Genomic DNA, 19,939 nt, shown 5'->3' on the forward strand with positions numbered 1-19,939 from the left:
TTTGTATGCCATCAATTAAAACCACATCTATTATAAATATACAATATCCATCATTTAAATTAGGCCAAAATTTTAAAAATGCCCTGTAAGATTTTTCCATGTCAGAATAATTCAATCACTATTATGTTTCCTTGATGCAACTATTTTGGGACTTAGCTTGTTCCTTGATAGGATTTTAATTAAGTCATTTACATTTAATTTCCAAATATGTAGCTGTTACAGAAGGCAGCAAGGAAATGAAAAGACAAAAAGAAACCTGAAGACAGCCAATCTTTAACAAAAATATTTCTGATGTAAAAATGAATCTGAGGAATACATATTCAGTGATAAGTATTCTAGTCCATGTCTGGTAAACTCTCAGATAATAGCAGCATGGTAGGGTCACTGGGGTTCTATTAGCTCAATTAATGAGGAGTAAGATAAGGCTAACACCTAGCTCTTCAAATGGCTGAAAAATAGAGCTGATAGTAATGGAGTTATTAACCTTCGGCAGCCATTGAATTTTGCTGCTGATTCAAACTCCATTTCCCAGTTCAGGCCTCCATTAATAGGCTGTTTATTGTCCCTAATCCACACTGGGATCAGCTGCAGAAATATGAAAGCCCCATGTAAAGACCAAATAGTAAAAAAAAAAAAAAAAAAAAAAAAAAAATTTTCCATTCCAATTTTTCCCTTTTCAATATATTCACAGATTCTACCTTAGAAATTAGGAACTTCATTACCCTAAACTGTTTGAATACGAACCTGTATTAGTATTAGTAGTGTGATGAAAAAGAAGCTTTAAATATATTATGTAAAAAGATGACATAATCGGGGATACAGCCATATCGTTTTGAAGACCACTGCTGCAAAACTTGCACTGGAGAAGCTAGTGCTGTTTATTTTCTCTACTGGGAAAGAAAAAACTTTAATATTGGAAAAATGGATATTTGAAACATATTATACATGCATTATTAGGTCAGTCCTCAAGTTCATCCCTTCCCTGCCCAGCTCTGTGCACTTGTATCGTTTGTAGATACTACTGTAATATAATTAATCAATACTGAAATGTGTAACAATTGGCCCTGGATTCACATCAGATGGAAAAAACTGAAGGAAATGATGGAACAGAGGAACTGGGAACCCCAGGACACACTTAGCAGAGCCCATTGGCACAGATGGAAGGGCTTGCTTTATCGGCTTGAGGAGAACGCGAACACAATCCTGGCTACAGTTTTAACTACAGAGACCTTGAGTTACAGGGTCTTTAGGCTCCTTGCTGAGTTTGTACACACTCAATTGAGATCTGTGACACTTTGTGATTTTTCAGTGTATTTTCAGTGAAAGAGCCACTGTATATTTACCATAGTCTACACAGACAAGACATTCTTCCAAAATCTATCCCAATAATATCTAAGAGAGTATCAGGAATGGAGTTAAGATCAAAATAAAAAAATGTTTATGGCAATATATATACATCCAGTACACAGTGCCACCCTCAAAACTGAATGCAGTTCTGGTTGTCCCATCTCAGCAAAGAAACAGCTAGAGTAACTAGAGAAGGTAAAGAACAGGAGACAGGATGATCAGAAGAGTGAAATGACTTCTAGGAAATGAAAGGGTAAACAGACTGATGCTCTTTGCCTGGGAAAGAGGTGACTGAACAGGCATATACAAGAGACTTATAAAATCAGGAGCGTTAGAAGACATGAACAGGGAATGTGTATAACTATTTCTCAACAGGAGAAAGGAACCTGGAAAAAACACTGTGAAGTATTGTCATATGACACCCAGTGAAAAAGTGAAACTCCTTTCCACACGATTTGGTGGAGGTGAAAAGTACAGTGTTGAAAAAGAGACTATAAAGTCAAGGAAAATGGGCTATTAGACAGTTGTCCAGATGACCCTCTGGCTCAGGGAATCCTTAAACTGCTGATTGCCTTAAGCTGGCCTGGAACCAGCAGACAGCTGGTCATGAACCAGCTGAAGCTAATGACAAGAGATATGTAACAGATGACACTGTTGCTGCTGAATTTTATTTTAACTGTAAGTTTGAGTTAGAGCAGAAGAGGATAAGAAATATTTCAGTAGATATTAAATACAGTTTTCGGTATATTAGAACTATCCATGGCTATACTATATATTTCTTATTGTTGTTCAAGCATTAACAATAAAAAAAGCTAAAATACCTATTTACACTCATTTGGATGAGGAACTGAATTCAGTCCTTTGCGTCAGTAGTTCTGAGCTTCAGACACCAACCTGTAATTGTATTTGGATTCCCACTTACCGTAGGCACTAAGTGGTTAATGGTGTTCTTTTACTAGATAGCTGAGAGACCACTAATAGATTCAGCTTCTTATTTGCCCTAAAGGCTGCCACAGTTCAATACGATTAGGATCCTGTCCACTTAAGCAGAAACTGCTTCATAGGGAGGAACACAGAAAGCAATACATGTCTTCTCCGAGTACGGAAAGAGCAGTGCTTTGGTAGACAGGTTTTGTCTGATACAGGCAGGTCTTCCTGTACCAGTCTGTAAGCAAGCCTTCGCTCTACTGCAAATTCTAATTTAAAGAAAACTCTGTACCTTACTTTTTCAGTGGAAAATGAATTATTTTCTTTTTTGTTCCAGGGCAGTTCTTTGGATGCAGTGGCTGATGCTGTATGAGTTTTTTTTATTATTACATTTTAACAAACTTTATAGCCCATTTTGTTTGTTTTCAAATAACTTTATTTTCCTTCTTTTCTACCATCAATTACTAGGTTTGTTTTTCTTTCTGTAAGATGGAGGAGTCAGGAGACTGATCCTGCTCAATGCTGTATAATTTAGTATTATGTGTACTAGCTTTATGAGGTGGGAGTCAGATAAAACATAGTATTTGAACACTAACCATTTATTAGCTCTAAGGAATAGATTTGTGACTTGACAAGCAGACAATAACTCTGTGTTCTGATCAGCCAAAGAGGTCTACTTTGAGTTCAAAACACAGAGTAACATACTCTTTCACAAATAATTTTGTTTACTGATGTGACTAGATTTTAATAATAAACTTGATATATATGTAAATTTATTTTAATCTAATTTCATCAACAGAGCCCTCCTAAAAATGAGACTTTGTAGATTGTTCTGTGTCTGATTTATAGATTTCTGCATTCTATTCCCAGATTGATTTCAAGGCCATAATTCTATCAGGTTTTTCTCCTGATGTCAGAAACACCACCTCTGCAGATAGTGTTTTATAACTAGCATCACAACTGAAACTGAATTACTGCCCTGCTATCCTAGCTGCAATATGTCCTTTTGTTTATAATCACCCTCTCTCCCTTATATACCTACTACTTCAGTTTCATGGAAAATATCAGCTCCAAAATCAATCAGGTAGCATGATGTCTATTTCTGTCCCTTACTTCAACCCCTGTATAAAATAGTAGGGGCCAAATTCTTAACTCAGATATGAATGTGCAGAGATCTTTAAAGAAAATGGAAGCTGAGCAAATGTATCGGCGCCAAATTTCCACACGTACAATTTTATAATGAGTTGTTCTTCCTCACCTGATGAGGTCTCAATCCTGTAAAGGAGCATACACTTGAGTATTCACACTCATCTCAGGTACTCAGATACATGTTTAGGGACTCAGGATCTACCTTCTATATGCACATGAAGAATAAGTCATGGGAAATGTTATTTAGCTGAATTTAGCATAAATTTCAAGATTCTTTCTTCCTTTTTTCATGAAATGGGTTGCTGTTTAAGATGTATTTTGCCTTACTTTTAATCCAGCTACTGCTATTTTCACATACTTTCATTTTTAAACCCTGATGGCATGACTGCTAGCTCTCTTCCTGTTCACTCTCCTCTTTTCTCCTACTTAATCCTACCCTTTTACATCTTTTCACTACACCCTCTACAGCAGTGGGGAGGGGATTGAGGGCAGCCACACAGAACACACAGGAAGGATAACTTTGCCAACTTAAAACACTTAGGTGGGTAATACACCTTTCCCACTACCAGTTTTTAGATAAGAATAAGCTTCCTGGAAGCATAAAGACTACAAATTTACAACATATATGCTCTTGGAATGGCCACTGTGTCAGCCGGTGGTATGGACTGAACCAGGAATCCCTGGAGGGGAATGGAGAAGCCTCTCAGCTTTGATGAGTACACCAGCATTTCAAATCCTCACCACCTTTGGACCAGCTGTAGAATAACTCCATTTTATTTGCCTGGCAGTCATAACAGTTCTCTTTTGATGCTCACTTCTCTTATATTACATTTCTGAACACTTCATTATAGCTCAAATAAAATGTAATTCTCATGTTGTTTTTAATTATTTCACAAAACCCAAAAGTCTCATAATGAGCTCCTCACAATACTAATATATTTCCATGATATTATGCCAATGCTAAAGAAAGAAGATGTAGATCCCCCCTCCTGCTGCAAATAAAATACACCTTCTGATATAATCCAAACTTTAATCCATTTCTTATGGTTTGCCTTTAGAGACAACTCAAACAAATAACCAGAAGAACAAACCTCTTCTCTCTCCCACAGTTTGGCCATCTGGAGGATTTGTAAGGCCAATGCTCTATTTCCTACTCTCCAGGAGAAAGACCCCTTTTCTAGTTAAGGAAGCAATAAATAAATAAGATGCAATAGCCTATACAATGTCAATAAAGACCTGTATCTTTCCACAAACAAATTTTTCATATATGTAATGTTGTGATTGCTAAATTTATATCTTACCTGTTTGGAATAATATGTGATTTTTGCAGCTCTTCTCCCTGCTTTACGTCTCTTGGGAAGCCATAAAGCACCCAACCATTGGTCATGCAGTCTAGTGCGTTTAGGCGTGCTGCCAGGATCTTCATAACAAGGTTGTCTGGGACTGCAAAGGATTAAAAAGATGACATTTATTTTGTATGCCGAGTCTGCAATTAAGGAGGATACACACTACTTTTTCTGGTTAGACTGCTACAGGAACTAAAACACAAAGAGTTATTCCCATTTATGATAGATTTTGGAGAGAAGAGCTAATGTTGACTTTTGCATATTTACTGCGCTCTCATGGAACCCCCAAACTCATAAGGAACTGCAGGACTAAAGCAAAGTATTTGGTAAAAACTGATGCCTACATAATTTTGCAAAATACTTTTTCTCTCAGCCATACTGGGCTGATGTCACAATGAAGCGTGTGACACAATCTTATCAAAATGCAAAAATAATGACCCAAGTTGTGTAAAAGAAATCCTAAAACAGGAAAGAAACTTCTGTAGTCCTCCATATTTAACTTAGCAGATGATAATGGTTCTGCCACAGCAGGCTAGATGCAATATTTCTCCAATTTGCCCAAAGGCTGGAAGCTTTTATAACTGAAAATAAATTTCCAAAATGTATTTCAACTACTGTAATTACTGCATTGATGACTCCCTAATTTTAGAGATAAAAGGTCTCTTTCCTCTATTATTATTTCTCTTTAGGGCAAGATGCTGACTGGGATTATGATTACTATGCAGCTTTTAAAATTCTATTTAATGGGACACAGTGGCAAGGAGGTATCCTGCATATTTTCACTATAGCCTTCATAAAGTAAAATATTTCAATCAAGATACTTAAATGTGTATCTTGTAATTTTTTCAAAATTTTTTTTACAGAAGAAATAAATGATTAGGTTCAACAAGAGTGACTATAAATTTTCCGAGGACTCTTGCAATGTGTTGGGCTTAGTGTCAAATAACCGCAGAGAATGGTCAGCAAAATCACCTCAAGCTACTTCCCAAAGAAGCAGCCAAAACAATTTTCAAAAAGCAATGAGAGTCCCTTCTCTTTATTTGTACAGTATGTCTAATACACTGTTGCCTCTACTGGAAACAAGCGATAAAAAACGCTACATAAATCCACATCATGGAATGTTGATGTTTTGATACTCACCCTGGCATCGCATCTGCATACAAAAATACAACAACAAGTGCTTGTAGGAGAGCGTATGCATCAGATTTCTAACAATGCAATTCGCTTTAGGACTAGCTGACAGGAATGCGCCTGTATTTTAGTAGTGTATATTATTAGCAGTGCACATTTATACCCTGGGTACAAGCAGGTTTTAAACCACAATAATAGAATCCTTTTGCTTCCTGAAATTTAACATTTCCTAAAGACTGACACCTTTACCATGAAATTCATTACTTCTCCTTTAAGTAATCAAATTACTGAGTTTAAAGACTTGCAGTCAGGATTCAGTGCACCAGCAAAAAGGGAGGAAAACCGCAGGGAATTAATTAGAAAACAGATTGGTGTATTAATTGAGGATACCCACTTCACATTATTACTCCCCTTAACTTTTTTTTTAATATTCTGCATCTGCTACAAGAAAAAAGGAATTGAATAAAACCAGACACTTGACAGAGAGCAAAATGACAATGCAAAACTAGGCATTCGGTTAAAAACAGGATTCATAAAATTAACTATACAACAGTGCAGCAGCAGGCAGAAACGTTATTAGACATGATACTTATCTAAGACCTGAGCTGCAGGCGGGCAGAGAGGGGATAACAGGAGAATTTCAGTGCTCTTTGCAGGGCAGTTCTCCCTACCCTCCAGGTTACAAGAACTAATACAAAACCAAGACATCCTGGTAGGAAGAAAGAAAAAACACATTCCACCTTCTCTTTCCCCAAAATATATTCCATGCAAAGACCAGTGGAATTTTCCTGGTAGTCTTGAATTTCTGGCTGCAGCACTAAACTTTTTGTCTTCATTTTTTCACCATTCCTACTGGAATCATTAACGTGGATATACAAAGATGCCAAATTGCATAGTTTTTTTGAAACATTTTCAGAATGCTTAAAGAAAGTTTTGCAAAGAAATTGAGTAAAACTGCAGGTAGGATTCTGCTGGAGCTGACATCCCTGTGAGATGAACAGGGAACCAGGGCAGAGGCTGAAAGCCCCAGGAATGGCACAGAGAAATAAGTGGGTATACAGTGCTGTTGAACCTCCAGCAGATTGTAGGAGATTCTCCAGTTCCAGAGGCCAAACTCCTTCCATCCTGCATATGGGAAGGAGAAACACTACAGCCTACAAGAAAATTAAAAAGCAATTGTTATGGGAACCAAGCAGCATCTCCTCTATCTGATCACTTCCCACAGGCCTTCTGTGAATCCTGATGATGGAAATCCTCCACTTTGGTCACTACTTTTGAACAAAACTGAAGCATTGACAAGAGGGAAAAAAAATGAAGATGCAGTGACAATTAATGCCAGGTCTGGGGTATTTTGAGTAATACTGGGGATATGTGGTAACCCTGACACCTTGCTAATTTCAGTGATGACTGACTAGAAGGTATCAGCAATACACTTCAGACTGTTTGTACACTCATGTACATATATACATCACTGAATAATATAGATGCTTACATATTTTCTGTGCCTCCCTCTAAAGCTTGATGGTGAGAAATAAAACATAAACAAGTCAGACAGCAAGCTCTGCTCTCCTCTTGATTAGCAAACATACCTATCACTTCAACACAATAGGGGAACATAGCTTGTTGGCTGTTCAATGGCATTACAAAGTACATCAGCTGCCCTTGAACAGGAACAGTCACACTTAAAACAGCTGCATTAAAACTGTAAAACATCTTCCACAGACCAGAGGGGGAAAAAAAAAAAAAAAGAGAAAAAAGGAAGAAAGAAATCAGTATTATTCTTATTTTGCTGTGGTACAGACAGAGTAGGTAATGAAGAACTCGGCAATACGGTATTCCTTTTCACTCATGTGGAACTGTCTCCTGAATGTAAGGCAAATTAATAACCTGTAATTGGAGGGGCACACACTCTGTAAGTTACTAGCCAGAGGTCTCCTGGCCTTAAGCACATGACCCAACGGGCTATACAGGAAAGTAAAATTTAGAGCTTTTCTGATGAGACAGTCAATCTACATGTTTTAAGTAGATTATGAAGCACAAGAGCTTTGAATAATCAATTCTTTTTCAACATCAGCTTGTGTGAGTTACCAACTCTGAAAGTTGGGGGAATGAGACTCTAGAGAGATTTTACTTTATCATTAGAGAAGTCCAAAGATAAGTTTCTTGTAAAAATTACAATGTGCTACAAAGAGATATCCAGATTAGGTAATGTGGAAGCACATCTCTATTAAGGCAAGAAATCAAGGTACAGGAGTAAAATTCACCCCTCAGAAGTAATGCAGCAGAGCTGCTGAGCTACAGGGCTACCCTGTGCTGAGAGCACTGTACAGAGCTGTGGACCAAGGGCACAGTGAACCTCAGAAATGGTGTACACGGCAGGATGAGGCCACAGCCAGTTCCAGATAGAAATGCAATGCATTCATGCATACATTCTTGCCTAACATCAGTACTACACACCACATCTCCTTTACCTCCCAGCCTGTCTTGACCATGTTAATGGTCTAGACTACACAGCTGAATTAGCAGCTGTGGACCTAAGAAGTGATCTAATCAATTCAAGGGTATGATCAGGCAGGGTACAGGGAACAGGCTTAAAGTGCTGCTGTTCATGCTGAAACTGCTGTGTGGACACCTAGAGATTTTCTATCGCCAGGGCTGTCAATCAGCACCTTCCAGCAGACCATTTAAAAAATAAATTTACTTCCCAGAGCTTCAAAGGTTTTCACAAGTATAAGGTACTTCTCATGAAAAGTACTTCCTCATGAAACTCATAGGAGTGTGGCCTATTAGCTCTTACCCAACCCATAGATCTGCGGGACTAATGGAAAACCGTATCAGGCAATCAGTTGACAAAATCATACCATCTGCTCGAGACAAAAGTAACAGAACATTAAAGGCACAGTCTGAAATGCAAAAACACTACTTGAGAGATTACAGGGCACTATTCTCCAATAGCTTCAATGCTGTCAGTGCTCCAAGCTATACAATTATCATATTTAAATTGATTCCTCCTCCATATCTTTCTCTTTAAAAAAGACTTTTGAAGGGTATTGACTCACTTCTCCGAACCTATAAAACCTCAATTCTAAGTACAGCATAAATGCATTTGCAGATGTAAATTCTGTCAGGTTTGTGCTGTAAAAAGTTTAAGGTCCTTTTGACAGTATTGTCCATTTACTCTTTATCCTTCTCTTGGAGATTTTTTTTGTGTTTTAGCTAGGTTTGAAGACTTTCACAGCTAATTCAGATGCCTGAGGCTTGATCCCAGTACTTGACAGTTAACATCTTGCCCTGAGTATAAGCTACTGCCAAAGGCTACTTTCCTGGATTGTCCTGTAAATCCTAAATTTAGCAAAGCATGAGTTTTGCTTATTTTATTGCTCTATAAACTCTGGATTATTCACAATGGGTCATTTTATTCGGGTCTTTCAGAGAAGGATTCTATTTCCTTGCCCACATTAAGGTCTTCAGACATTGCATCAATTCGTTTTTAATGTGTTTGAGAATGATTTAACAGTGATTTACCATCCTGTAGGTTGATCAATATTTTAATTGCATCCTGCCAACACGCCAGACTTGTGAAAACGGGCAATTTTTCCATTTCATAGCACGCAGCCGACTGTGCTTATTGTGAATAACAACAGATAACCCGAGCGCGTCTTCAACGCAAAGGGGGGCGGCGGCGGCGGGACGAAAAGGGCCATTTTCACTCCGACGCCGCCAGGCGAAGGGGAACGTTTCCTCCTCGCCGCGGGCTGGGCTGGAGGCCGGGCGAGCTCACCCCGGGGAGCCGAGCCCCGGCCCCGCTCGCCGCCGCCAGGCCCCGCTCGCCCCCGCGGCGGCCGTTGGCTGTTCTCTAGCGCCACCTGGCGGGCGCGGCGGGCAGCGCGGGGCGGCGGCGGCCGGTACCCGCCCGGCGAGCAGCAGCCGCCGCTGCGGAGGGGCCGTTCAGCCGCCGAAATGTCGGTAATTCACGGGAACGGAGAGCGCTCCCGAGTCCTCCCTAGCTCCGGGCACCGGCGGGCTGTCAGGGGAAGCCTGGCGGCATCTCCGAGTTTCTCGGGTTTGAGGCGAAGGCGGCAAATAAAGAGGCGGCAGAACAAATAACAGCAGTGAGCGGCGTTTGCGAAGTCCCGTCCCAGCGCGTTAGGGACGTCGTCAAAGGGATCATTTACACAGAAACACACTCTCCGCTCGCTCATTTTGCATATACAGCACTGCCGAGAATGGCCTCCTGTAAGAACTGGAGTAATTCTTTTAATAGAGTAAAATAAATATGATAAAATATTAAATATCTTATATTTTCCACATATATAAAATTCTACATTTTAAATATTTTTGTTTCTTCGAATATATTAAAACCTTTTTTTTTTTTTTAAAGTTTTTCATAATGTAAAATAGGAGTTAGCTGTATTAAAGAGGAAGTGATGCCATTTTTAAAGTAGGTACGGTCCCAAATCTTTGATCAAATGATAGGTGATAAAGCAAGACTTTCAGAAACGCATGTTAAAGGAGCACACCGGGCTTGCTCACAGTTATCACGCCAGAGATTCAGGAATCTACATCTGATCACATGCAGTGACTAGGAAAGATTCCAGCCCCTTACGCTGCTTTACCTGTTAGTGGCATCTTCAGATTTAGCAATGGAAATTCAATCCAAATTGAATATCCAGCATACAAACACAAAAAGCTTTTTTTCCCTAAAAACAGCCTCTGTGATGTTGTCGGTGTCTGTGTGTAGCTGCCTAACGGCACAGGCTCCCAGTGAGTCACGGGATGATCTAGTGGGCTGACACGGAGGTCAAGCTCCACACACCTGGGTTCCCATCCACGCTCCCTCACTGATTGCAGACTTGATTTAGGTTTTCTGCCTCAGTTTACCCACCTGCAAGATGAAAGCTACTGTGAATTACCTCACAGGGATGTTTCTAACCTGAAAGTTTCTAAAACTAGTAAATTTGCGCTACTTCTTTTTACTCCTTCAGCTTCTGCAGAGGGAATACAGCTAGACACAAGACTGCGACCGCGGCTCTAACCCATCTAACACATCATTTCCATTATCAACCAAGTTCCCTATTTCCTCCTTATTTCTAAACTAGTTCAGCTCTACAGAAGAATACAGGGCTTGTGACAGGATAGAATTTGGCCTACAAAACCCTTTTGACAGTGATAATATGAAAAAAAGAATAATTTAGTCTGATAATCTTGGTGAAAAACATCTTGGCTTTCTATCCTAAATACCGCTTCACCGCGCGGTGAGAAGAGAGGACGTGAAGGGCTTTGCTGTCCCTCGCCAGTGGTGCCTGGTCCCAGCACGCACTCTGGATCCCCAACAGTGGGATCAGCTGCCCAGCCCTGTGCATCCCCTTGCCGCTCCTCCTGACACCTACCAGCCACATTAAAAAAATGTAAAGTGATACATAAGAGCTATTAAATGTTTTGCTTGTTGTTAAAAAAGTCTGTTTCACACAGGAGCCTGATTCTGTGTGTATGACACCCAGTGAAACAGAGTCAAAGCCAGAACTTGATGTTAAACTCCAAAGACCATAAAAAGGGATGCTGCCAACATGCAACATGCTTTTTCTTCCAGTTTTCTTATAAAAACTCATGTGATTTCCCCATCCCAAACTCCAAACAGAATTCAATTCAGCAGCCCTTTGCTGAGGAACTAGTACTGCAAGAAGAATAGCAGGAAAGGAACCACCACTTAAGTTTTTAAGAATGACTGTCTGCAATAAAGAACAAAACAAACAGAAGAGATTAATGCTTAGTATTTCTATTGTGCTTTGCTGTTTAAAAGCCCCTGATAACCATGAGGCCCTGCATGGCTAAGGGCCACAACTTCACTCAAACCCTGAGGGTTTGTGGCACTTGGGTGGTGCACAGTGATGCCCACTGACCAAAAATGGGAACTGTGGGCATCTGATACACTTTAATTTTAACAACCTGTTTTACCCCCTCCCTCACGCAAACCCACGCACTCCAGCAGCCCTATCCCTGTGAGCTATGATGCCTAATATTGGACTATAGATACTCCCCTAACAATAATAATGGTGAATACTGCTGCAAAACCAGGCGACAGGCAAAATTTATATAGGCAGAACCAGATCCACTAACTGACTGACTATCACAATTCCTCCAGAAAACAACTACACTAGACTCTTAAATAAAATCACATTTATTTTGTCTGGTCTGGCTTCCAGGGTTGGCTTTTTGGCATGGGTTTTTTTGTTTTGTTTTTACTCTTAAATGCGGTGGCCTTTAAAAATGTCTTCATAGACTAAGTCTCCAAAGTGTTACTCCAGCCCTGAATACCTGCTAGCCAGAGATGTCAATTTTGATTGTTGCATGTTGTGTAGAATAAAAAAATATATTCTAGATTCTCAAATAAAGGAAAAGGGGACTCTAATTTATCATATTGTAGTGATTCAACACATAAAAAAAGTAAAATTCAGGAAAGAAGATGACAAGTTACTGCCTATATGCATTCATGTAAAACTTCCTATTCTACAACCTTGCATCTTTTATTAAGATATGGACACCTAAAACAGAAAAAAAAAATTAAATTTTATTTTGTTCTCTTGACCACCAATTTTCTCCTAGTAGGAAAGAAGACTGCTACCTATTTTCCATAAAAAAACCTTTGTAGCAGTCCCAGAGGAAAAGTCAAAAGTTTGACTTGAAAAACGGAGCTACTTCAAAAGCATTGTCAAACAGAGGTGAAGGTTTCTTAAAAATGCATAAATTAAAGTATGGTGTATTCATAAATATCTCCGTAACTTTACACAGTATATTTGTGATTGAGGTGCACATATAGGTGAACATATAGCATCGTTATAAAGCTAACTTAAATAAAGTAGAAAATCAATTTGTTTATTAGCTACTGTTTGGGATCTGTGTGTATATGTGTGTGTGTGTGTGTGTGCATGTGTGTGAAAAATGAAAGAAAAATGGAGAGTTTTTTTCAATAATAAAAAGGGAGTTGCACTGCAGGGCCCCTAAAGCTTGTGAAAAATTAAACTCGACGGATTCAAACTGTCCTATTTCCACTTCAAAAGAGAAGAGGCACTGAGCTCTTCCCAACTTATCTTCAAACGCCCAGCACCCTAGAAAGTTTCTTTAAAAAAAAATAAAGTCTCTAGTTCCCCCAAGCACTGTACCCGTTACTGTAGCTGCTGTCTCTCCCTCTTCTAATTATACCCATGTGAGTCTATTAATCAACTTGTAAATTATTTAGAGAGCCATGCGCTGTCTTCAGCTAGTACAAACACACTGCATGCAAAGACTTGCTGAAAACCAATGGAGCTCCCAAAGGGTCTCTCTCCAATGTTCAGACAGCTTGCAGCTCGCCAGTACAGCGCTGTTAAAAACAAGAAATAACACTAAGCTTACCTCCTCAGATATAAAGATTTACTCAGCCTTTCAACTCTGAAACTCTTTGCAAGTTTTTAACAAAGAGGAAGCTGCTCTATTGTCAAATCTGTACTTCACACTTAGTGATGAGAATATTAATTTGATGTCAAAAAAAACCCAAGTGCTTTCAGTGAGACTGTGATCACAATCACCAGGGGACCCCAACTTTCAGAGGCTACACCAAAAAGCACCCCTTTAAAACCATTCCAATTTAAAATGGGAGGGGGTGGGGGGGGGGAATCTACATTTGTACAGTAATAGTTTTTATTAGAAAATAGGAGAAATTAGGGAATTCCAGATTTTACCCCCCACATGCAGACTGCCATTGGGGATAGCTTCAGATATTACTACTTAAAAAATAGAAAAAGGAAGGGAAAAAACCAACACAGATTGTATGTGTTCAACCCTAACAGGCTGCAAACAGTGCAATGTTAGCTGTCTTCCATGAATCAGCTCTCTTTACCACCTGAATCTTCATTCTGGTGAAAAAAACAATTACCTGAACTAATAGCAGTTCTCCCAGCTGAAAAGCAGAATCTTACTGGTTTGGGAGTGGGGTCTTTTCCTGATGTTTTCCTGTCATCTCACTTTCCTTGGTCCATTTATTGCAGTCTTGCAAACAGATATATTAATTAGCAGTGATCACTCCATGCTATTTTACCATGAAAACATGGAAAATTGAACAGACAGAATGGGATGCTAATTTCTTTTCAACTGACTGATGACCTTTCCTATTTTCGTGATGCCCCCAGTGCCAAAATGCTTCTGCTTCTATTTTCATTAATAAAATACAAACATCTCAAGGGGCAAACACCAGGGATGTTTAGGAGGGAAAAGAGCAGATATGCTTTCCACATTTTTTTTTTCTCCCAGGGTATCAAATTCTGACAGACACCTTTAAAACGGTGAACATAGAGCCTGCAGATGGAACTTTAAATTAATGCGTGCCCATGTTTTCAATGAGACAGGTCCAGAAGGCAGGCTAGCCCTCCCCAGAATTACAGCAACCTGAGGACACGAATTCTGCATAAAGGTCTTCATCAAGCCTGTGGAGTCTATGAATGGGCTATCTACATATGCATCCTTTGTCCATAGCCTGAATTCCTAGAAGGGGAGGGACCAGTCTATGGAATGGTCTCTTCACAACATGTCAGAAAGAATCAATCTGAATGAATTAATTTCTGTGAGTTGTCTTGCTGCCTGTGGAAGAGCTCTGGCCACTATGCTCACCTCTTACTCCAAATGGAAGTCTTCCTAGGCTGCCCAAGCAAACGGTGAGTGCTAAATTTAGCATTATTGAACAAGATTTAAACTAACTGGAGTTAGTGACCAGAAGACTGGTCTCAGACTCCAATGCGGGTAATTTTATGCCCAGAGTATAGTTAGCAATAACTGCCCAGTATTCAGTGGAAACCACAGTACCCTGAAGGAAAAGTCTGTGCATTTCAGACTGGTTGTCCAAAAAACAACTCTACGTTTATGACAGACAGAAAGCAGTCAGGTTGCTGAACTTTTCACTGAAAATGCATTTTTCAGTATCTAGTGTGCACCAACTGTAGATTAGAATGTCCTGGGAATTAAAAAACTAATGGGCTCAAAAATATCTATGCTACCTTCATTATGCAAAATAAATCTCCACATACAAAACTGAGAAGTTTGATAAAGCAGGAGATAAGGTCTTTATGAGACAGCCAACACTAGAAAATACAGAAAATGGAAATGCACTGAGTTGCCTTCTGGGGTGAATAATAGAATTGTCTGGGCTGTTCTCGAAATACATGTTGTATACATGAAGCAGCAGTACAGGAAAAAACAATACAAAGAATGTTTCCGAATCCTAAACCCAAGAAGCGATTTGAGTTAGTCAACCAGAACTAGAACAGAATAGACAGTGGACAGCCTCAATAACTCAATAATGAGTTAGCTTTGAATAAGCTGGTTCTTGAGCCTTTTTATGACACCGCAACATACCCTGTTGGCATATCTTAAATGACTAATTGTATGCAATCAATTGTGTCCACAAGAAGGGAAACCACACAGAGCAGTCCCTAGGGCAAGCATTTTAAGAATATATGAGGCGTGTCCTCAAGATTTTATGGCACTAGTTTCATTTTGACTAGTAATGATTTGAACGCATATATTTTTTGTGGTCTGTCTTTGGTTCCAGCGTATTCTGGGGTAATACCACTTGCATGATTCCTCGCCCAAAGGAACATCTAAGATTACTTAGTATATAACTAGAAACGCAATGGAAATTTTGAAGTTCTAATTGCTTTTCCAGTTATATCACTGTCTGCTATTGACTAAACTAACTCTTTTCAAACATGATTTTCTTGAAACTGAATATAGTCAACAATAGTGTGGGGATCTTTCCTCTGTATTAACCAGGTTGTAACTCTGTAGCAAGACAGCAAGGATTCTTTGCCCATCTTTCCTCTTCAGTACACTATGTTGTTTCATTTTCTCCAAGCCTCTTGTGAGGGCAGTAATGAATTCTCGTTAGTGTTTACTAATGTAAATTCATTCTTTGTTATCCCTGGGAGAGGAGGATTAGCAAAATGACAGAACTTATTATTTCTGGTACTGCTATATAATATTTATTTTTATTCAGCCCTTAATTTTGTAGCATGTCCCACCACATAAAATATATGTGCATATAAGCAAAAACTAAGGGAGAATTTTTTACCACAATGCACTGAAATATAGTTATGATTTTCCATTAACATTCAGAATCATTGTACAGCTTTATCCTTGCATGCTTTATTAAAAAAATTAATCTAAATCTGAAATAATTTCTAATTTGGAGGAAGAAAGGAATTACAACTTCAATTTCGTTTTCCTAAAATGAAAGCAGCTCCCTTGGACTAAGGATGTGCATATTTTTAGGACGGGCTAAAAATTACAATCTGTGCAATTATTTTACTCTACTGGGAATTCTTTTGGTATCTCCTTTAAGGAACTTTAATGGTTAAGATGAAGTTTATAAAATACACAAACAGCGTTTTAGTAAAGAAAGCTCTTAAAGGACTTTGAATAAACAGATCATCCAAACTCCCATCTCAGCCATAACTGAAATTTAGAGAGCAAGGTTTTTACAGTGGCTGTCCTCTACTTCACAGAGATGAGAAGTGAAATTACAGTATACACACAAGATTCTGAAATTAATGGGTAATATGAAAAAGACATGGGCCCAGAACTTAAAACTGTCTCCACATGTGAGTTAGACTGCATACACAAGTAGCCACATTCAAGTCAATCAGACTATACACACAAAGAAATTACTTCCAGACACGAAGATCTAGGATACGTTGCTATTAATATACGCTAAGATCTCTTGCCTTTGAGTTAAATGCCCATTCTGATTAGCAGTGTCTCTAAATCAGAAAATCCTCTCCTAGATCTCTGTGCCTGTGTTACAGAGGACCCAGCTTCTCTCTTTCAGGCCGTAGATTCATGCTTTCCATTCCCATGGTTCCCACATAAGCTCCTAGTCTCAGCAATATGGTGGCTGCCACAGAAAATTAATGCACTGAACTAGCCGAGTTCCTGTATTACGAATAAATGCAATCCATTCACTAGAGATGAAGTTTAGAGTTAAAATGTATTACCTTGTGGCTTGATAAAATGACTGACAGAGGGATAGAATACCCAAAGCTGCAGGCTGCCAAAGGTCTTTTTGAAATGCCTAGAAAAGTACTGAATCTCTTGGTAAGGTATCAAGGGAACCTCAGTTAATTTCATAGGCTCATGTTTCAGATCTGTGTAATTCAGTCTCAGAATTAAGCTATTGTGCAAAAAAGGGGACTTCCAAGCTTTCCACCTCACCAAATTACTTTCCTTGCCAAAAATAAAAGACAATGAAGATTTCTCTTTGCTCGGGGGGGGTGTTGCTCAAAATTCCATTAATACTGAAGCTTAACCTAAATTTCTCAATCTTCAGCAAGACTGTCTCCTTATATTTGTATTATTGGTAACCATTTGGCCTGTTGCCAGAATCAGGACTGAAAGTTCCTCTTGCAGGCCATTGTAATTTGGCAAAATAAACATTCTTCCACCCTACTGAAATACAATTTATCCTTTAGAACTACAGATCTTTTCTGATTTTTAATACCCACCACATACAGACAGCTATCCATGTGCAAGACAACTAACAAACATGTAAGTTTAAGCTGCTGCCCTAAGGAGCTTACAGTATTTATGATTTAGCTGAAATCACTGCAGAGCCTTCCAAAAGCGAAGTATGCTTAAATATTCTTTGTGGTAGTCCCTTCTTACAACCAAAAGTGCTGATAGAAATTAAGTGCAAAGAAACTTTATTTTTAAGTTTAAAATATTTGTGTGAAATATTTGGAGAATCTACAGTACATCTAAAAGTCAAAATCCACATATAAAAGCAGAGTCTTTAACTTAGAGCCCACTTGAAATAAAAATGAAACACTGTATTGTGCTTTAAATAATGGTTTAAACATTTTAAATGTATACATCTACATCGGAATTCTGATTTTGATTCAGAGATAAAAACATGCAATTCAAATTTTGGAATGTGTACAAGAAAGCTGAATTTCACTGAAACAGCGAACTATTTGTTTTGAAGCTATCGAAGAGCTTAGAAATCCAACTTCTGTTACGCAGTGCTACAAATCACATGTCATGAATGGAATTAATCAACTTCCAGATTACTCTGATGTAACTCAGATTAGAATCTGACCAAGAAAAATTCACTCACAAGTTATTTTTCACCACAAATTTGTAACTACGGTGTAATGAAACAACAACGTGCCCTACCTGGGTATCCACTGTCAATATAAGGCTTAACGAGTTCTCCAAGTTTTGTCTTGTCTGCAACAGCTTCCTTTAGCAGTTGCCCACAGCAAACTAACAGGAAGGAAGAACAAAAAAGACACAAGGTTAAATTTTAAAAAGGAGGCAACAAAGAAAAGAAAAAAACCCAGAAGCTGCATACTGGAATAAGGTCACTGAATAAAATAAAAGTTGTAGGTTTTTTGGGTTTGTTGTTAGGATACATTTTTGTGGCCAAGCAGAGCGAAAAGCAAAGAGACTGAGCAGGGGAGAATACTGAATAAAAAAGAATACATCTGGCAAAGAACATATTAAAAACAGAGATAGAGAGAAAGATATTAATCAAATATGTTTCTGAAATAATAACTCAAGGGATTGCTAGTGGTTTTCACTTTTTATAAACTTATAATTACTGAATAAAGTTACACCTGCTGAACAGCATCTGAACCACACTGTTGGAGGTGCAGGGTAATACGCAGTTCAAGGAAGTGACTCCCTGGATCATTTAATGATCATGTAAGAATTATATATAAAAAACTGTGCTAATGCAATATTATCATTGACTTCAAATACACAGAACACCAGGAGATGCAGATTTAAAGTTTTAGTCAGGAGAACTGTACATAAAATACTGCTACTTTGGGCTTGGATAGCACTTTCTGACTAAAGTTATTGAGTCTTACTGCCCCACATGACTTAGGTACAACAGTCCTGACCCTTAGGTTACAGAGAGGGAACTAAGGCATGGAGAGGTTACACAACATCACAACAGGTCCTAGTTTGAACTCAAGTTTTGGTACATACTAGATAACAGTCACTCTGTACATTATTGCATGACCTTTCAATTAATAATCATAAGTTGACTCCCCCTTTTTTGAAATCAACAAGCACCAACACCTGCAGCTTCAGTTTAATGGAAAAAGAAGCAAGCCCTTTCATCAGCTTTATCACTGTTAATCACACTGTTTGGCACAAGAAAGAGTAAGAATGCTCCACAGGAACATTTCTTGGATAAAGTTGATGAAGTTTAATCTTGAAGTGACGAGGGACAAACACCAATTTTAACAGTCACTAGTTGTCCTGGAGAAGCAAATTCATATCCACAATAAATGGTGTAAAAACACCACAGAATCTCAGTGCATAGACCTCATCTTAAGACAATTAATATGTATACACTTAAATTCAGTACAATTCATAAGGCTATTTAAACAAAGATTTAAATTTTTAAGCCTGTGCTTCAATCCCAATGGCCTAATTGGAAATGAGGGATATGCTGAATACTATTCTGAAAAATGATGGTCTTCCATCTCTGTTTTAAATTCTTAAAATACTAAATACTTAATTAATCGGTTTACAATATACTTAAAATAAAATTCAACATATGGGTAAAGCAGTGGTAATGGTATTTAGTAAAGGGAGCTGCAACTCTCTCGCATAGTAGTTACTTCTAAAAAAATGGGAATTTTGACCTAGATGAAAACACTATCAAACTTGCAGTTTCAGAAATAAAGTTAAAAAAAAATCAGAAACATGAGAACAAGTTAATTTTTCTTTAATACATTCAAACATTTTATTTTTCATTAAGCCAATTATACAATTATTAAAAATACAGCTTTGAATAAATCTACAAATATTTCTTTTTAATATGAAATCATAAACCAGCAATATTAAAATAACTGATAGCATAAACATTCTATCAATTTTTTTTAATGCTTATCAGTATTGTAATATAGATTTTAAAATAATTTAAATTTACCTTTTTCAAGTTCACTGGATATCATTTTAGTCACATTCATGTATTTTTTTTAAACACTAAACCAAAGATT

The 19,939-nt window shown here is 38.3% G+C and overlaps 1 protein-coding gene across 2 annotated transcripts in view; it reads right to left on the bottom strand.

Annotated features, from left to right (window-relative positions):
• Positions 1 to 19,939, bottom strand: part of AK8 (adenylate kinase 8) — a 72,058-nt gene that overhangs the window by 23,611 nt on the left and 28,508 nt on the right. For both annotated transcript variants that reach the window (XM_074891321.1, XM_074891320.1), the window contains exons 10-11: positions 18,099 to 18,188; positions 4,725 to 4,866 (exon numbers count right to left, since the gene is read on the bottom strand). In XM_074891321.1, coding sequence (XP_074747422.1) covers positions 4,725 to 4,866; positions 18,099 to 18,188 — 232 coding nt within the window. The remainder of the gene's footprint in view (positions 1 to 4,724; positions 4,867 to 18,098; positions 18,189 to 19,939) is intronic.

Source organism: Strix uralensis, chromosome 21 (assembly GCF_047716275.1).
Source record: "Strix uralensis isolate ZFMK-TIS-50842 chromosome 21, bStrUra1, whole genome shotgun sequence".
Lineage (NCBI taxonomy): Eukaryota > Metazoa > Chordata > Aves > Strigiformes > Strigidae > Strix > Strix uralensis.